This window comes from Equus quagga, chromosome 9 (assembly GCF_021613505.1).
Source record: "Equus quagga isolate Etosha38 chromosome 9, UCLA_HA_Equagga_1.0, whole genome shotgun sequence".
In the NCBI taxonomy this organism is placed as follows: domain Eukaryota; kingdom Metazoa; phylum Chordata; class Mammalia; order Perissodactyla; family Equidae; genus Equus; species Equus quagga.
Genome location: NC_060275.1, coordinates 37268912 through 37289448, shown reverse-complemented (window position 1 = coordinate 37289448; position 20537 = coordinate 37268912). Strand labels below are relative to the sequence as shown.

Sequence of the window (20537 nt, the reverse complement as noted above, 5' to 3'; positions counted from 1 at the left end):
TTGGCTCATTTGTCTCCTGAATGGTTTGTCTATTTTAATTGATGTATAGCTACTCTATGTTTAATATGGAAATTTTCAGATACAAATCAGAGAGAATATATGTATTCTTTATACTTTATAGATATTAACTTTTTTCTTTTTCGGTGAGGAAGATTCACCCTGAGCTAACATATGTTGCCAATCTTCCTCTTTTTTTGCTTGAGGAAGATTAGCCCTGAGCTAACATCTGTGCCAATCCTCATCTATTTTGTGTGTGGGTCACTGCCTCAGCATGGTTTATGAGTGGTGTAGGTCTGTGCCTGGGACCCAAACCCATGAACCCGGTTGCCAAAGTGGAGTGTGCCAAATTTAACCACTACACCACAGGGCCATTCCCAATATTAACTTTTAGATGACTATGTCACAAATATTTTCTCCATATCTTTTAAATATATTGTAATTTATGGTGTCTCTTGATGTGTGCATAAAATATATTATTATAGAGTCGTTTGTTAGTTTTTTTCCTGTGCAGCTTTTAGGTGTCACCCTCACTCAGGAAAGTGTGTCCTCTTTCTAACTGCAGCCTCTCTGTATCGTCCTAGGTGAATGGTTTGTTATTTTTCCTTCACTCTCTAGGAGGTAAGTGACAGTACCAGTAATGATAGCAGGAGCCAGCATTTATGGAGCACTTAACTTTGTATTGGCTCTTGTGCCAAGCAATTTTACATGTATTGTAATTTCCATGAAGAAGGTGGTAGTATCCTTCCCATTTTACAGATGAGGAAACTGAGGCACAGAGAGGTTAAAGAACTTGCCCCACATCTCACAGGCGGTAAGTGGCACAACTGGGTTTGAACCCAGACCGTCCTAGTCCAGAGTCTGCACTCAGAACCCAACATCCCTGGCTCTAGTCTCTGGACCTGTAGAACGCATGCGGTAGTAACAAGTTTTTCTCTTTCGAGGATGCATTAGATTTGTTGAGAAAGCAAAAAATCATTCAGAGTAAATGTTTACTGGAACTTGATAATCATAATGGGCTATTTTGTTTATAGTCCCTGTTTATTTTGATCCTGAAATAATCATACTGATTTGCTTATTTTTCTCATAAATTGGCACTGAAGACAGTTTCTAAAGAGGAGTTCTGAAAATGTCAGAGCAATAAGTACAAGATTGGAATAAGCCTTCCCAGTTAATCAAAATTGACTAACCATAAGCTTAGTGATGGGAGAAGGAAAGAAGATATAGAGAACAGGAACTCATGGTTGAGAGGAAGCCACAGTTACCTATCAATTATTGGAGGCTAAGCTGTCCTCACCTTTTGGGGCTCATAGCTGAAGTTCACCAATTAATGGCCCAGTGGGTGGTAGGAAGAGGGAGCCAAGCCTTGGGGCTGAGCCTCCAGGGTAGGAGCTGGAAGAGGCAATTGGAGAGGGTGTTGTTTTCCTTTTTCCTGCAGGAGTAGGAAAGGATGTTGGCCCCTCTCCACCAGCCACAGGAACCAGTGAGCAAATGGGGGAGCCTAATTATGGAACCGTGCAGGGTGGGTGAGCTCATCTGCCTGTATTTTGACAGGAAGGAGGCATGTTTGGATGCTGAGTTCTAGGGCAGTGCGTTGTTCTCTTGTCTGTCTCATGCCCTTGTCCACAGGACTTCATTGCCAGGAGTCACAGAATTCATTCTCCAGTTAGCTGAAGGGTCTGCAGCAGAAAAACAGGCTAGTCCCTAGCTCTGTCTTTCTTGGAAGCAGTTGGCAATAAGCAATCAATTTGCAAGAAAAAAATATATCGTGCACCTAGTAGGTGTTATATAATTGGTGTTAACCCACAAAATCTACAACTCAGGTAACCCTCTCAGTCCTGGCTCCCAGAGGAAGGTTTGGCCACGTGCACACAGGAGCAGAAGCTGAGGTCATTGAGAGGAAAGGTGTGGTGTTTGCAGCCACAGACCTCGCCTCCTCGCCAGGCTTGGCCACAGACTCCTCCACTGCAACCTCCCAATGATGATACCTCTTTAATAGTGGGGGTAGGCGAATTAAGAGAGGCAGCACAAATGTGTGCTTAGCTCTGTGTTCTTATTATTATAGTCACTCCATGCCATGGGGCTTTCCCGGATATTGTTGTATTGAAGAAGATAATTGTTAAATAAATATGGACATGAACTGGAGAGAAGATTCTGTGCACTGGCATAAACACACTAGAGGATTTCACAACAATCAGGTTAATAACCACTGGTACCATGAGCAGCAAGTAGCTACTTGGAAAGATTTATCTGATGGTAAATGATTCATTATAAATGAGGTTCACCAACGAGGGATGTGACCTCCCAAGGTAGGTATGATTGGAATATAGCCAGTGATTCAGATTTACTGTTTAGTGTCCAAGAGGCTCTTCCTTGTTTCCTGAGTATTGAATAACGAAGGGTGGACAGGAGGGGAAGACGGGGAGAGAAAGGGGAGTGAGCTTGGAGCTGGAAGAACTTACATCAAGAAAAGGCAGAGGCATTGAGACGTGAGGAAGAAGTTGCTTTGCAAAGCTCCTTCTGATTTCTGGAGCAGGATTTCTGGTTTCTTGAAGATTCTCTGTGACCAGATTGCAGATTTCTTCGGGGTTTGGACTTTGCTGAATTAAATTTGGGGATCTTTCTAGGTTCTGAAGAAATAGGCAAAATTTTATCCTTAAAACTGAACAGAGCGACTGATGAATTTTAAGTGAAGAAGTGAGATCAGGGCTGTGTTTCAGCCAAGACCACTCTGAAGAGTGCAGAGTGCAATGGAAGAGAGCACATTGCACACAGGGAGAGTGGTGAGGGCTGTTGCAACAGTGCGGGGAGAGGTGGAGAGGACCCGACTCAGCCAGTGGCAGGAAGAATAGCAAGTAGAGGAAGTGACGGGATGCAGGAAGGGCGTCATTTGTAGGATGGTGACTGGATTGTGGTGAGAAAGAGGAAGGAGACTGGAGTGATTCCCAGTCAGCCACTGACAGGGTCTTGGGCTGGCGGTAAGGCCACTCAGTAAGCTTTGGGCATTTTAAGTTTGAGGCATCTGTGGATCACAAGTAGAACTTCTCATAGTCAGTTGGATAGGCACTTCAGAAACTCAGGTACATATGGGTGAGGGTTGAAGTCTGGACTTAGATGCCATAAACTGAATGAGCAGAGAAGTGAATAGATAAAGCCCTGAAAAGGAAGGCGTAAAATCACCATCTCATTAAATTCTGAAACCGAGAAGATCACTTACTTTCTAAGTCAATGAACCTTGAAATTCAAGGGTGAATGTTTGTCAAGCTAAGGTGGGCTTACTTGGTGGGGTGTTTCAGGAAGAGACAGCCATTTACTGTGAAAGTGCTGGTGAACACTCTTCAAAGAGAAGGACATGTTCTTGTTTCTAGTTGGATCTTTGACTTGCGTTGGGAATGTTCTTCTTTCAGGGTCAACCCTGCCTCCCCTTGACCTGTGCAAATGCCAAATTTCCTGTAATGCCCACCTTCCCGTCTGTGTTCTGAATGTTCACAGCCCTTTCTGGAAGAGCTTGATTTTCTGTGACAGTTGGTGCAGGGATGGGTGTGGGTGGTCCTTCTGGAGAGTAAGCATCTCTCTCTTTATATCCCATGCAATTCCCAGAATCCCTTTGGAAATGGAGCAGGGCCTTTCTAATGATGATATAGCTGAGCTGATGGAATCCAGTCATGGAAGGAGGAGTGAGATTGTCTTTGCTTGACAAGGGTCTGTGCAGGGAGCCTGGCAGTAACTCTTCACTGATGAGTGTTGAATGAACAGGGAAATAAAACCCTGAAAATGTAGGTTGAAAAGACCAAATCTGACACAGCAAAAAAGAGAGACTGGGCAGAGGTGAAGCTGGTAAAGCAGGCTGCAAGGGAGCCCTGTGGGAATAGGTGTGGAAATTGAAGAGGGGAGGCCCAAAGAAAGAGAGACCTGGCCTAATGTCATTCTTGTCTCACACTATGTGCTCAGCAAGCTGATAGTCATTAAAGAAGCATCATATTCATGTTGAAAAAATACTTATTTCTAACTGCGATAGTGTTTGTTTCAGAAACTGATCAGAATTAATGTCGGCTACAGTCGTGTCCAAGTATGTGTCATGGTGCCCTATATCAAGGTGTTGTTGATTTTCCTCCTCGTGGACTGGGGCTTTCGTGGGATGGGCTGCGGGAGAGCTGGCAGAGTCCCTATGCACATGAATACAATGAGAAGAGATATTGATATTCAGGAAAGAATCTGAAAGAAGGGAGAATTAATGACTTCTTCTAGTCCTTAAATAGAAGAGGCTTCTTTTTTCCAGCCACAAAGAAATGATCATGGCAGAGGTAGCATAGCATAGTGGTTGGGAACTTGGATGCTAGAATTGGACTCCTTGAGTTCACATCCTGGCTTACTAGCTGTGTAACTCGGGGGAAACTCCTTAACCTCTCTGTGCCTCACCTCCTGATCTATGAATGGGGTAATAATAGTACCTACCTCAGCAATTCCTGTGAGGATTAAAGGAATGAACCATGCGAAGGGCTTAGCATGAGAACGCTCTGCACAGAGTTAGTTAAATAACTAGAGTCAATGAGTGACTGCAGCTCTCCCAGTAGAGCCTTCTTTCCCTGGAGACATCCCTGGGAGGCAGAACCAAGCAAAGAAGAGTGAAGCCTGCCCCTTGCCCTCTGCACGTGCCCTGCAGAACCCAAGGAAGCTGGGCACATTTGGGACTGGCATCGGCATCCTAAGTGCCTTTTGATCCACCTGATAGATCCACCAAAGACACAGTAACTCAGCGAGGACTTCAGAGACAATTATATCACACTTCAGGAATACTCAATTAATAGTATTTACTTTGCCCCAGAGAAATAATAATATTCTTGAGGGGTTTTTTTTTCCCCTAGCCATGCAGTTCTGGTTTTATAAACAAGGGATTAAACATTGACTTGAGATGAGCCCCCACAAGGAAGTGGCCAGTCAGGGCCTGCTGCATGCAGGCATTTGTCTCCCGGAGGTCTTGGGATGGGAGAGGGTGAGTGGGATGGAGGGTGTCATGACTTCATGCCAATGGCATGCTGCTGTCTGAAGTGGAATGAATACTGACTTACTGGCCTTGAGAAGATACTTTTCTTTGTTTATATTTTTTTCACCTATAATAAGCTCTGTAAAATTGCCTTTCAAATAGAAGGGTGAATAATTTTGATCATGAAATGGGGGAAAAAATCACGAAACAAGAGTGAAGTGCCTTTGTGTTTGTCAAAACGTGCCAGGGCCTTAGTTCCACATCCATGATAGCTCACGTCCATAAATAGATGAGCAAGCCACCTAATCACTAGAAGAGAAACCCCAATACTGAGCATGTTATTTCGCAGTGACCTTATGTTGATAGACTTCTTCATCAGTATTGACATTTTATGAACTTTATGTGATGATTGTGGCCCTGAGTTTGTTAAGTCAGGAATTACGAGCTCATGGGCTAAAGGAGAGAAAAATCACATTCATTCCTGCATTATTCATTCAGTTCATATTTTCTTGTGCCTGCCACATTCTTGATTTTGAGACTGCAATGGTAAACATGAGCCTTAGGAAGCTTCCAACATCATAAGACAGTACGCACATAAATACTGCAGCAAGTAAACGTCTGTAGCTTTGGAAGAGGGCTTTGGAAGGGAGCAAACTGGTCTGTGTGATAAAGTGTAACAGGGGTATAAGGATATGCTCTTGAGGAGAACTTGCAGAAGTGCACAAGAATGTGTGCAGAGATTGTCATTACAACATCACTTGTAACAGCAAAGAATTGGGGATTGGCTAGGTAAGTAAAACATGGAATAGCTGTAGGGAGGAATGCAAGCAGGGCTTTTAAGAAATGCCCCATACCAGAAGGACCAACATACGTGTCGCATCAATTGCTGTATCAAAAGATTGTAGAATAATATATATTTAAATTTTTTTAAATCTGGAAATTTACCCACTAAATTTATAACAGTGGTTACCTCTGGTCAAAGGGACTGCATTTTTATCAGTAGTACCTTGAAAAGTAGACTTTTTCAAAGGGAGTATGGATTCCTGTAATTAAATAGTAATTTTAAAAGATTCTTTAGAAAAGAGGATGGTGGAATGGGGATGGTCCAAGAAGCCTCCTCAGGCATTTAGACTGAATCCTGAAGGACAAGATGTGCTCCCTGGGCCGAGGGAGGAAAGGACCTGGTGTACCTGGGTATGAAATAGGAGTCTCAAGAGACAAGATTAAGGAGGGTAGAGAGGGACAGAGAGGTGGCTTGGAGGTGAGATGAGGTCGCCCAGTAAGCAGGTCAGAGGTACCTGTCTGCCTGGTGGGGATCAGATTGGAAGTGAGGGAGAGTGGGCCAGGGACACTGGGTGGTGGCTATTGATGCAGAGCTGCTGAAAAAAACCTGGGTAGCTTGGACTAGTATAGTGGTTCTCACCCCTGTGGGGTTCTGAAATAACCCGTGTTCAGTCCTTACCCCAAAATAGTTAAATACAATTCCTGAAGTTAGGGCCTGAGCATTCACATTTTCAAATAATATATCACAAGGGTGAGGATCACTAGGCTGGAGAATGCTATTGGCAATGTGTTCACACATTGGAGAAACAGTAGCCCTCTCTGCTGGGTCTCCTGGGACCATCCTCCTGGACCAGGCTGAGCCCAAAACTGGGACACTGTGGGAACTGTGTGACTGTGCAGGACAACATATGGACCTATGACATGCATCCCTTCCTTTGGTGATGGTCTCTGTAGATAATTCTGGCCCTTTGCTGCTCTTTTTTGTCTTCCTGTTATCTCCCTTTTACACAATTCGTTCTTCATTGGCATCTCCAACAGTAGATGGCCAACAAAGTAGAAAGCAAATGCTGCCCAAACAAGTCATGTGGTTACTGTTGGTAATTTGGGGCCATGACTTGACTGGGTAGAAAATAGATAATGAGGCTGTTGTGAAGAACCCTAGCTGAAATATAAGATTTGGGGTTTATCTCTAGATGTCAATTATCTATACTTTATTACCATATTAAGAGTTGATTGTGGTGCGTTGAAGTTCAAAGCATGTGAAAAGACAGAGTTCTAGAATCAAACTGAGTCATGAGTTAGAGTAATGTTACTGCACATAAACTCTGAAACACATTTGGCTCCCTCTTATTAGTTGCATTTGATATCTGCTGCTTAAAAACACATATATCCTATCTCTTTTGTTTCTAACTAAAAGTGTTTTACTCTTTAGTACTCTTCTTTTCCCATTTGTGAAAAATGTGTGTGTAAGAAATGTGAAAGAATGTGTGTAAGAAGTGCCATTATTGAAACTTTAAAATTAAGCTTGACCAGAAAACACACATAAGACTAGTAATTGTACAACTTCTGGAAATGGGAGAGCTTGTCTAATGTCCACACAATTTCGTGTCTTCAGCTGTCAGAGGCTACCAGAGCTGGATGCTCCCATTCTGCTGTTCTGCTTTATTTTATGAATGAGATAAGAGAGCCCCTGGGTCTCAGGATAAAGCTGAGCCAGACCCCAGGGCAGGGCTCTTTTCACCTCTGTAGCCACCATCTTGAAACCTCAGCCTGAGACTGTGCTTGGCATCCTTGCTATTTCCAAAGGTTCGCAGAGAATTTCAGTTCTCCTTCCTCCTAGTTTCTCTTCTGCTCTCTCAGACCTCTAAGGGACATTCACAGCAATTTGCTAGTATCTGTGGCTTAGAATAAAGTTTTTGTTGTTGTTGCTATTGTTGTTTTTGGCGAGGAAGATTCACCTTGAGCTAACATCCATTGCCAATCTTCCCCTTTTTGCTTGAGGAAGATTGTCACTGAACTAACATCTGTGCCAATCTTCCTCTATTTTGTATGTGGGATGCTGTCACAGCATGGCTTGATGAGCAGTGTATAGGTCTGCATCCGGGATCTGAACCTGTGAACCCCTGGCTGCTGAAGCAGAGTACACGAACTTAACCACTATGCCACCAGGCCAGCTCCAGAATAAAGTTTTTAAAATGTTAAATCAAAGTACACATGCGAGAAAAGTAGCAAGACACCTCATCGTCTGTAAATTATCACTGTATTGATTTGTTTTACAACTGAATAAATCTGCAACCTGGCCACTAATTTTTTTTTTCCTATTGATGTTTATACTGTGCAGACTGAAATTTCATTATATTAATCTACTCCATGTCCATGTTTTCAGCAGAAAGAATGTGCTGGATCCATTAGCATTTCAATCTAAAACAAAATAACATAATAATGGCTTATGCATTAAGGTCCTGGCTGGTAGTCCAGTTCGTGGGTATATTCAGTATCCATGGCCTGTACTTTATACTCCTAAACTTTGCATGCTACAGAGACAATAAATACTTTCCTGTCTAACTTTGGGTTCTCACCATGGAAACATCAGAGCAACAGCTGGGTTCCGTTAGATGTCTTTTCATTCTCTTGGCTGGCAAAAATCTTTTAAGGGAACTTTTTTTTTTTATTTAGTGGATAACAAAACTCTATTTTTGAATGAAGTCACTGCTTTAGTTGGTCAGATATATGTCTTAACTGATTAAGATTGCTAATTGGAAATTTTCAAATATCATCTTGGCCCTTGGTAACTTAGAAACAGCCTTTTGGTTAACAGAAAGTATGAGTCACTGTGAGGCTAAATTCAAATTCCAGTTTAAGTATTTGCTAACACAGAGTGATGCAGATGGAGCCCAAGGGGACACTTTCTCTGTCATAAATTTAACAAAATATTTCTGTGAAATATTTTTTCATCTAATTATGGTATGTCATATGCATTTTACAGAACTAAATGGAACATTTAAAATGTATGCCTTTTATCTAAACCTTAAGATGGAGCTTCACAACTAGTTGCCAAACAAATGGGTCATACCTATGTGAAGACTGATCCCCTCAGGGCAACCAGGCAGATCCGGGGTGACTGGGGCCCTGAGCCAGTCTCCTGGGGGCCATAGGCAACCTTGTCCATTATTCTAGCGGGCTGTACAAATGGTATTATGTTGTCTGTGCTGTGTGAGAGGAGGATTAAGAAGCACAGTTCAGGAGACCATTGCTTAGAGAAAATGGGGCAGTGATGATGGAGTGATGAAACCAGTTTAGATTCTGCTTGGGTTTCATGGATAGCCTGGCATGGCAGAAAGGACACTGGCCTTGATATTAGGAGATCAGTGTTCTTACTGGCAAGTTGTGTGATCTTGCCCTCTCTGGACTTCATCTTTCTTATCTGCAACATGGGGAGATCTCTAAGGTCATCTCTCAGTTCTTGCCAGTCTTGTTCTTTGGCTACACATCGGAAGTACCTTCGTACTGAATGTACCATGCTAGGTCTACAGTGCCAAAGAAATGCACCAGTCAGCAAGTATTTTATGGATGTCCCTGGAGGCTGGGTCCACTCGAGAAACAGCAGGGGAAGTCACTCCAGGCAGGGAGAATGGCTCCTGCAAGGACCCTGCAGCTGAAATGCTCTTGGTATTGGATGGACAGATCAACAGACCTGTTAAGACTGGGGTGGGATGTTCATGAAGGGAGAATGGGAGGTGAAGTCAGAGAGATGGTAGGAGTGTTAGAGTATTAGCCAGGCGAATTGGACTTAATCCTAAGGTTTGTAGATGTGTTTGAGCAGGGGAATGTCCTGTGCAAAAGCCCATCTTGTTCTCTGGTCAGTTTGTCCTTGGCTTTCTGAGTTTTGCTCCTACAGCACTGTATAGAAGTCTTTCTCACTTTCCAGGCCACTCAGGCACCCCCCACCCCCCCACCGCCCACCCCCCAAAGTTGAATATTTCCTGGTACAGTTAGTTGTTTAATGTTTTTTCTCCCCCATGGGCCTGTAAACTCCAAGGGTGGGAACCTCTTTTAACCACTTTACCCCAGCATCTTGCATGTAATAAAGGCTCAATAAATATCTGTTGGATAAAGGAAAAGAGCAGTCTTGCCCCATAGTTAGACTTCCTTGCTTTTGAAAAAATTTTGGTTTGTTTCTTATTTGTGAGAAATCTCCGTACCTTCTGCTCAGTTTTGGTAGGAACCTCAAAGTGGTCTAAAAACAAAATCTATTTAAAAAATCCCAATTGTACAGAATTGGATTAATCATAATCCTTGCCTTCTGATAGATTGTCATCATTGGTCCAGGTGTGACCCTCTCCTAGTTTATTTTTACATAAAATTTACTTATTTATAGATATAAAGAACATCAATGAGACCATGGCCTAGCTAAAAGACCAGAGCATTTCTCCTAATTTGCATCTGTCAATGTGCTTCCAACTTTCCCATCTCTGGGCTTGGGTAACCAACACTCTTAAATATTGTTTATCATTGTCATATGGGTTTTTTGTTGTTTGTTTGTTAATATTGTCAAACATATATGTGTAACTAAATACCATACACTTTTGCCTTTTTGAACTTTATAAAAAGTGTGTCATGTTGTATGTTTCTTCTTCTGTTTGTTTTTTTCATTCCACGTTATACTTCCAGTGTTTATCCGTGTTGTCATGTAAAGCTGAATTTCATCCATTTTCACTGCTTAGAATATACTATAACCTATTTATCCTTTTTGCTGTTGTTGAGAATTTGGGTTGTTTCCATTTTCTGGCAACTACAAACAATGCTCTGAGAATATTCTTAGACTCATATCCTGGCACGTGTGTGCTTCAGTATCCCTAGGGAGAGTTTCTCAGCCTTGGCACCACTGACATTTTGGACTGAATACTTCTTTGTTGCTGGGGGGCTGTCCTGTGCATTGTAGGATGTTTGCCAGCATCCTTACCCTCTACCTGCTAGATGACAATAGCATCCCCTCCCCAGTTGTGACAACTAAAATTGTCTCCAAACATTGACAAAAGTCCCTTTCGGGGCCAAATCACCCTTGTTCAGAACCACTGCTCTGGGGTATAGCAGTGGCATTGCTGGATCCTGATACGAATGTTTAACTTTACATGATGGCACCAATTATTTTGTCAAAGTACTTATGATACCAGTACACGCTTCTGTCAACAATATATAAGAGCCACTTGATTGACATATCTTCAGCTTTTGGTATTATCAGACTTCTTAGTTTTGCCAACTAGATATAAAATGGTATCCATTGTGGTCTTGATTTATATTGTCCTGATTTATAGTGAGGTTAAAATCTCTCTTCATACAAGTTTACTGGCCATGATCATGTATTTTACTCGCTTTTATAGTTGTGTTTTTATTAACCTGAGTTTATGTCTATTAGGTGCATTGATATACCTTCTTTTATTTTGTTCCTTGACTTTTGCTTATCCTTACTGTTTTGGTGCTAGAATATGCTTTAATGCTGTTGTAAATGTTTCCATTGTACTTTTGAAACAACTCAGCAACATTCATTTTCCTTTTTGTCTCTTTTTTGAAGGCTAAGAAATGTGACATCAGCCTGAGACCCAAATTTGGGAAAGTTAAGTTGGCTTTGAAGGAAGCTGTGCCCTGCAGAGTTGGTTGGGCTACAGACCTCTGGGTTGCTTTTCCAGTGTGGAAAGGGTGACCTCCAGTCTGGGACTGTTTGTGGTAAAAAGGAAGGTACCTGTTGTGTTCAGAACAGGCTCGTGTGCTGGAGTAACTCTTTATCAATTAAAAACAAGCAAAATACTCTGGAGGTATGTGAAGGCCAAAGGCCAAAGACCCAGAATTCCTTAGCATAAATATAAAGAAAATTAAATTACACTCTAGGAGAAAGCTCAGCTAGGGAAAAAGTAAATTTGTCTGAACTAATTCTTTAATATTAAATATTATCAGCATAAAATATTGTTCTGTTTGACTGATTTCATCATAGGATGAAACTAAATAAAATCAAACAGAGAGAGTCCTGTGCCCTATGAGAGGGTATTTCCTTCTCCACCTGTTTGGGTTGTAGGGCAAGGCCAGTGCTTTGACTGTAGGGCATCCTGGAAGTGGGCCCTCTGAGGATGGCCCTCCGAGTAAGTCATTGTGCGGCCTTCCCTTGGTCCTGCTCTGCCAATCGTGATAGCAAAGCTATGACAGACACAAGTCGTGTGAGGATTTATTGCAGCATCAGAAGATGTTGAGCCCAAAGAGGTGACAGCTTGGCATGTAGGTCAGAATACCTGTCTATAACGTCCATGGGACAGCTACGTGGAAGAGAGAGGGATCAAAAAAAACAGAGCTTACACAGGTGGATGTTATAAAAGGGAGAATGTTGCACTCTGTCAGTGGTGTAGAATGCTTTGCAGAGTACTGTGCCCTCTCCCTTAGGGAATGAAACATAGTTCTGAGTGTCCATTAGTGGGGGGTGTTAGAGATTTCCTAAGAGGGCCCAAAAGACAGTGATGATGATGAGGAGGATAGCTAATAGCTAAAACAAAGTAATGTGTTCACTAAATTCCATGCCTTTTCAAAGTGGTTTTACATATAAACTCCACCCTCTGAGGAGGTAGGTATTGTTATTATCCCATATAGAGATGAGGAAAGTGGGGCCCAAGGTCACACAGCTACTAAGTGATGGAGCTGTAGTGCAACCCAGGCAGCCTGGCTTCAAGCATCTCCAACTCCAACAGACTTTGCTTCTAAATGATTTTACCACCTGGGGAAGCAAGTGAAATCAAGTCATTTTGGAGGGACGGGCTCAATGTTCTGTTCTAAAGAGGAGAGGCCCATTGGTTGCTAGGGTAGAGGTCTTCTGGGTAGACCAGCAGTAGTAACATTTGCAAATTCCTCATTGAGCTGAGAGAAGGTGGCCTCATGTTGAAGGTTGAAGGTACAGTTTTTAACTTAGCTGCTGTTGGGCCACATGAAAGAAAAAAGTACTAAGGCTGGTAAGGGGTGGTGTGTGAGGGCAAACTGTACCAGGCTCAGAAGGACAGATGAGGTGTGCTTGTTTATGGCTTGTGGCATTACAGGAGGAATGCTGCCCTCACCATTCCTCTGGCCCCCTTGTTTCTGACAGAGGCACCCCTCAATTCAGGTATGGTGCATATAACCATGGGGTTTTGCCAATGCTTCGTTCTTCCTTTTCTGCCACATCTAATCAGTCACCAAGTTCAGCCAAATCTGCTTTAGTCTTTTTCAGATCCACCTCTTCTTCCTTAGTTTCACAGCTTTCACCCTCTCTGCCCTACCTAACTCTGTGAGACCTGCATAACTTTGATTCCAAAATCTGACAAGCACGTCATAAGAAAGGGAAATTACAGATCAATCTCTTTCCAGATGATATATGTAAAAAATTCTTAATAAAATATTAACAAATAGAATCCAGCTGTATATAAAAAGGATAATGCAACAAAGTAAGGTTTATTCCTTGCATGCAAGGTTGGTTAAATATTTTCAAAAAGCAGTCTTTGTAATTCATTACATTAACAGAAGAATGGAAAACTCACATGATTTTCTTGATAAATGGGGAAAAAGAAGCATTCGACAGAATTCAACACTCATTTATGATAAAAGTTCTTAGCAAACATGGAAACTTCTTTAATCTGACAAAGAATATCTACAAAAAAATTCTATGGCAAACCTCATACTTTCCCCTGATATTTGGAAAAATACAACAATGCATACTGTCATCACTTTGGTTCAACATCATATTGGAATTCCTAGCCAATGGAACAAGGCAAGAAAAAGAAAGGCATAAGAATTGGAAAGGAATAAATACCACCATCATTATTTACGGAAGATATGATTGTTTACATAGGGAATCTCAAAGAATCTATGTAAAAAGTATTACAATGAATAAATTTGAAAAAGTTGCTGAATACAAGCTAAATTTACAAAAAAATCAATTTTACTTCTATATACCAGCAACAAATAAATAGAAAATAAAGTTTAGAAATTGATAGGATATACAGTTGCATCAAAATTTATACCTAGAGATAAGTTTAACAAAAGATATGTAAGACCTCTACTGAAAATTTCAAACATTATTAAGAGAAATTAAGGAAGATTGTAATGTTAGATCTAAATAAAGGATATACTATGACTGTGGTTGGAAGACTCAATATGTAAAGATGTCAGTTCTCCAAATCTGCGTATAAATTCAATACGATCCCAATCAGTAGTCCAGCAAGGTTTTTGTGGAAGTTGGTAAGCTGATTCAAAACTGTCACGAAAATGCAAAAGGCCAAGGACTTAACATTGTGCAATGCCAAGATCTGTCATAAAGTGATAGTAATTAAGATAGCAAGGTATTCGTGCAAAGATAGCAAAATTGGCCAATGGTGAGAAAAAGTCCAGAAACTCCAGATATGTACCTGATTTATGATGATACCAAAGTGGAAGAAAAATGACCTTTTTACTAAATGGTTCTGGGCCAGTTCTGTATCCATATGGGGAAAAATGTGTTTAACCCCTATCTCATATGACAGACAAGAATCAATTCTGGATAGATTGTAAATCTAACTGTGATAGGTAATATACTTTTTGAGGGATACAAAAGAGAATACCTTTAAGACCTTGATGTAGGCAAAAATTTTTAAAACAGGACATAGAAAGCACTAACCATCAAAGAAAAGAGATAAATTGGACCCCATTAAGATTAAGAACTTCTGTTTATTTAAAGACACCTTGGGGCAGGCCCAGTGGCGTAGTGGTTAAATTCGCATGCTCCACTTCTGCAGCCCTGAGTTCGCAGGTTCAGGTCCCAGGTGCAGACCTATATACTGCTCATCATGTCATGCTGTGGCAGCATCCCACATACAAAGTAGAGGAAGATTGGCACAGGTGTTAGCTCAGCGACAATATTCCTCAAGCAAAGAGAGGAAAATTGGCAAGAGATGTTAGCTGTAGGCCAACCTTCCTCACACACACACACACACACAAAAGACACCATGAAGTGAGTGCAAAAGCAACCCAACGAGAGGGAAAAGATATTTGTAACACATAAATATGACAAAGGACTTTATCCAAATTATATAAAGAACTTCTACAGATCAAAAAGAAAAATACAACCTGCTTTTAAAAAAATGGGCAAAGTACTTAGACACTTCAAGAAGAGGATATCTAAATGGTTGTTAAAAGTGTGGCAATGTGCCCAACTTCGTTAGTCACCAGGGAAAGCAAACTAAAACTATGATGAGATATCACCACACACAGATTAGATGGCTAAAATGAAATAGACAAAAAATACTGAATCTCAGCAATGATATGGGGCAACCAACATGCTCATATACTTCTTATGGGAATGTAAATTTGTACAATCATTTTACAAAACTGTTTAGCAGTTTCTAATAAAGATGAACCCAAGCATATGTTATGATCCAGAAACCCTATCTTCAGATGTATACTGCACAGTATTATATACATATGTTCACTAAAAATATGTGCTATGATGTTCATAACAGCCTATTCAAAATAACCTCAAACTGCAAAGTACCTCATTATCATCAACAGCAGAATGGATAACTAAATTGTGTTATACTCATATAGGGGAGAACTATACAGCAATGAGAATGAATAATCTTAAAGTACACCTAACAATGTGGATGAATCTCACAAATGTAATATTGAACAAAAGAAGCTGGACACAGTAAGATTCCTTTTAGGCAGAGAAGAAAAACATGCAAAGCTAACCTTGCTATATGAAGTGAGGTAGGGGAGGGTAGCAGTTGGATGGGAGTGCTGGTTATATGGATGTATTTATTTTGTGAATCTTCAGTGATTTTTGTACTTTTTTGTATGTATTTCATACTTCAGTGAAAAGAAAAAATACAACTGAAGGATAGTGGGGCAAAATAGTTAAAAGGTAGACTCTGAGATTGCAGAAGAGTTATGATGGGAAGAGTGGAGTGAGAGATTTGACTGAAAGGTTGCTTATGGTCAGAAGGTAGGAAGTTTGGATGTAAAATTCCAAAGTGGACTGGTTCTGTATGGTGGTGAGGTCCAGTGTATGAGGGGCTGAAGTGAAGGTCATTGGAGTTGAAGAAGGCAAGGGATTGAGAATCCCAGCAGGGCCTTGAGTAGGTGTTCCATGTGGACAGTGACGTAAGTCAGATGTCAACAGGACTTGGAGGCCAAAGGAGGGTAATGATTCAGTTCACAGAGTCTTTAGTCTGTACTCATTTAGCTCCAGGGGCAAACCCCAGCTTAAGCTGCCTTAAGCAAAGATGAGAATTTATCTTCCATTAGCTACAGGCCAAGATGGAGCTTCAGAAGTGCTGGATCTAGGTGTTAAAATTGCCATAGGACTACTTTCCTTTCTGTGTGTGTATCTCTCTCTCTTTCTCTTTCTTTCTTTCTCTTTCTCTTCTTCTTCCTCTTCCTCTTTCTTTCTTGGGTCAGCTTCACTCACAGGCAGCTTTCTTCCACTTGAAGCTACAGGCAGCTCCAGACTTAGGGTGTCCTTACAGCTAGTCCTCCCTGAAGGCGCCAGGAGATATCCCAGGGGTGATGTAGAGTGACTCCACCTGGACCATGTATCCACCCTTGAAGTGGGGGTGGATCAGCCCCCCTGAACAGCATTCACTGAGAATCAGGGAGTCGCATGCAAGAACCATATGCCCATCATGGAGGTTAGTGCTGGATTGGCCTGATCTTCTGTGGTTTCTAACCAAGAAGGGTGTAGTGAAGAGGTGAGGACTCTGCTTGCTGCAGGAGCTGGGCATCACCAGGAGCGCTCACTGCGTGATTCCATTTGGAGGAGGAAACCACATCGGGGGCCTACCCGAGGCCAGAAGCTGCTCTGAATTGTGTGTGGGGGTGCAGGGCAGTGGCCTCCAGCCACCTTGATGAAGAAATTTGTCCTGTGCTGGGCTATTGCATCTCCACCTCACATTTAAGTTTTCCCACCTCAGAACTGTCCTCCTCTCTCCTAACAGGTTGTGTTCTTTTCATTTCAGCCACCTGGAGTTTTTTTTGCTTCATCTTCCTGTTTGTCTGTAATGCTTATCTCATTTTTCCATCTTGTCTCTGTGTGCATTTCTCTTTTCCTGGCCTCTCTCAGGGAGGAGGAGGAGGAGGAAGAAGAAGAGCAGCCAGTCACGGAGCCCAATTCAGAGGAAGAGAGAGAGGATGATGTCCCTTTTCAGGGCAAGGACAGGTACCGAGGGCTGCACCCTCCCAGGCTCCCACTAAAAGCCCAAGGCTCCTTCTAATGGATAGTTTGCAGCCCCCTGTCAGTAGTCTCTTCCCTCCTTCACTAGCTTCCACTGACAAACCTTTACTGACCTTGTACACAGAGCCACAGAGTGACTAGTTTTGTAGAAATAACTGAGCATGTTTTCATTAGAGAACTGTATTTTTTACTCAAATTCTGCTTTCCTAACCATGCTTTATGGAAGACTCACCCAACTGGTTTTCTCTCCACTGTTTCCTCCTTCAATGAGTGCTTTGGCTCAGTCAGATTGGCAGTGACTAAAAAGATGTTCATCTCTGCTCAGAAAATTTTAACCCTTTCAGCACTGTATTAAGAAGAATTTCACATGATCCTTTCTTGCTCCTAATTTACCAGCATGGTATCAGCTAAAATGTGTGGGTTTCATGATGCAAGTTTGTTTTTTATGCAAATGGACAGGAACACTTTTCACCCCAGATGGCTTAGAAAAATTCCCCAGTATTTATTTTCATGTCCAGAAAAAGTAATATAGTTGTGCAGCCCTTTGGGGAGTTTACTGTTCTGTAGTCACCTCTCCGAGGGGCATTCTGTCTTCGGGCAATGTTAACAGATTGCAGGTGCCTTGTGGATATTTAAAAATTTTGTAGGTGTTTACCCAAAATGATATTTATATGAAAAATAAAAATTGATCATGGGTAATTTCATTTTCTGATATTCTAAAATTGAATGCTTTCCTTCACTTAATTGATTACACTGCCAAGGGACAATTTTACTGTTGGTTTTTCCACAAATAGGCCAAATCAAAAGGATCTTGGACGAATGAGGGTAAAATCTTTCTCTTACTAATTTCAAAATCAGTATGATTCTTTGCTGCTGTGGCCTCATTTGCCAGGCCACCAGTGCACATAAAAGTTCTCAGATGGGCTCATTTGACACACTGAGACACCCACCCTTCCCAGAGGTCATGGAATTCTCTCTGAACTGACAAACTAATGATTGTTTCCCTCCTTTGGAGATGTCTGGGAAGAAGCCAGCAGAAGCCTCTCTCAGATATGGAGAGAGGAGAGGAGTGACCTGGTGATGGAGAGTAAGCTACGTATTTCAGAATGAGAGGGGGAGAAAGATCAGCATTAACCATAGCCCCTCACCCGTGCTGAGTGCCGTGCTTGTGGGTAGTGACTTTTAGTTAGGGATGCTCTGGGAAAGGAAGAGCTTGAGTTGACAGTCCCACCTTAGGTTGAAAATTAGCCACAGGAAATTATGTAGACTCTCAATAAATACACTGGTTTTACATGTGCCTATACTGTCCCACCCACACAAACTCTTGAACCCTCAGTGGCTCACACTGTTTAGATGGGCCTATGGACCAGATAGAAGAATCCGGTTGGGAAGGGCCACCTTCAAAGTCGTCCCTATGACGTTGTGCTGCCTTTACACAGGATTGTTATTTACACAGGTAGATGGTTGTTTATCCTACCCTCTGGAGTGTCTTGGACTACATGGCTGATGCTGGAGAGCATTTTTGATCAGAGACTACAGTTAGGGTTTTCAGTTTTAGGAAATAAAGGTGTGCATGTTAAACACCAGGGCTTGATCTTGACAGTAACTAAGGCATTTGTTACCATTGATCTGGATGTTCTTTGTTTCCTGGCATAAACCTATTAGACTTAAAAGTCGGGGGAAAGATTCTGCTTACTTCTGTGGGATTGGTGTCTTCCACTGCTCCCCCTTCCTGCTGGCTGCTTCTTTGTGTGTGCTCACCGTGTGTACCCACCATGTGTGCTCACCATGTGTGTGTACCCCCTCTGCCAGACCTGCATGGAACACTGCAGCGTGGTCTCATCCCATCAGGCCAAGGAAACTGGGGTGTCACTGCCCTTATGGGCATGCTGGAAGTCAAGTTCTCTGGGAAAGGGACTGTGGTTTTGAAAAATGCAGAGTTTAACATAGATTCTCAGGCTATGAAGGGTGTGCATCAACGTATTGAAGTGGCCTGAATCCAGTCCTCTGAAGGTGGAAAGTTTTTTTTATAACTGTGACTGTGGCAGAATTAGGCCTGCCTGCAGAAGTCTAGATGTCTATGGCTTAGTGATAGAGGAGGCCCTGGGGAAAGTGTGAAATGGGCAGAATTTGTCTTCATTGTGCCGGGCCCTCGTTTCTGGCTCTTTGCATTCCTTGCTGGCATCTCTTCGCCTTGTCTCTTATCCATACTTGCTTTCGAGAAAGGATCTGAAAGCAGTGACTAAAGTACAGGGCTTGTGGGATACCTCTTGCTCAAAGCTGGGCTTTTTAGGAGGAAGACAGATGCTCTGTTTGACCAAGATGTTCAAGTGGTGGAAATTCCAGTGCCAAAACAACCAGGGGGAAGAAACTTGGGGGGCTGTGGGGTGGGTGCAGAAGAGCCTCTGGGGCTCTGTTAAATCCCCTCACAAGGGCCCAGAGGCGAGGCTGGTCTCGCCTCCCAGATGGTCAAGCCCAGGCCACCAGGAATACTGGGCAAACTAAAGCTTCTGGCCATGGACTTTTATGCTGCAGCTCAGGAAACAGCTGGATTCTGAAGGAAGTGGCCATAACAGTAGTGGGTTTTCTACGTGTCTTTTTCTCTTTCCTAACCTTTGCTCCCTCTCTCCTGAACCTCTTTTCTTCCCCTTCCTTCCCCTCTCTTCCTCTTCTCCCTGCTGGCCCAGCAGCGAGGCCAGCCCTGCCTCAGAGCAGAACCCCACTGGAAAGGATGCTGCTCCGGAGAGTTCAGCCCTTCCTCCTGCCTCCAGTGCCACCTCGCAGGGGAATCAGCTTCCAGCCAGCACTGCAGTGGGGAGCGCCTTGTGCAGCGGGTCCTCCGGGCCTGCCCTGCTGCCACCCCCGACCCCTGCCTCTGCCTCTCGACCCTCCTCCACTGCACCTGGCCCCCCGAAGGCATCGCCGACCATAGAAAAGCTGCCCTATGTACCCCACAGCCCCTTCCACCTCTTCTCCTATGACTTTGAGGATTCGCCCTTATCCGCCAAGGAAAAGGAAGCTGAGTCCCAGAAGGAAAGCAGGTAGATCTGGCCAGCTTGGAGGCCTGTGTGAGGTTAACCCCGGGAGGGTGACACAGCGTATTAATGGCATCATCTGGCTTGTCTTCTGTCATGTTTGCATGGATTCCAGTGACAGCAGAGAGCAGTTGTGTCAGAAACTAACTCTCTCACCCCTAACTAACTAGTTACCAGTATTTAGGCAAGATGTGGAAGACAACTGCTATCTGAATTAAAGAGCTCTTTTGTTATAATACAGTTACTAAATATGGATTTTTAAATGTAAGGCTTTTAAGAATATGCATGGTCTGTCAAGATCCACCCATCTCTCGCTCATCTGCTGGCACCGAGTCTTTTCTGACCTGCAGAATACAGCACAGTGCTTTGCCATCCTTCCATGCAATGTTTTGAGTGGAGTTTTCCTTCCTTTAACAGTTCCCCTGATTCTCTCCATTCGAGCACGTATTCCGCCTCTGAGCCTTACAACTTTCGGTCTTTCTCTTCTAATAGGTGGGTGTCTTTTCTTTATTTTCTTTCTCTT

General features: G+C 42.6%; 1 protein-coding gene across 14 annotated transcripts in view; it reads left to right on the top strand.

Annotated features, from left to right (window-relative positions):
* Nucleotides 1–20537, top strand: part of FHOD3 (formin homology 2 domain containing 3) — a 456138-nt gene that overhangs the window by 319288 nt on the left and 116313 nt on the right. For 7 of the 14 annotated variants that reach the window (XM_046671913.1, XM_046671912.1, XM_046671909.1 and 4 more), the window contains exons 11-13: nt 16869–16964; nt 19670–20020; nt 20432–20506. The exons of 4 other annotated variants lie outside the window; for them this stretch is intronic. In XM_046671913.1, the coding sequence (XP_046527869.1) occupies nt 16869–16964; nt 19670–20020; nt 20432–20506 (522 nt within the window). The remainder of the gene's footprint in view (nt 1–16868; nt 16965–19669; nt 20021–20431; nt 20507–20537) is intronic. 3 more of the 14 variants (XM_046671915.1, XM_046671921.1, XM_046671911.1) reach the window with 1 other exon arrangement.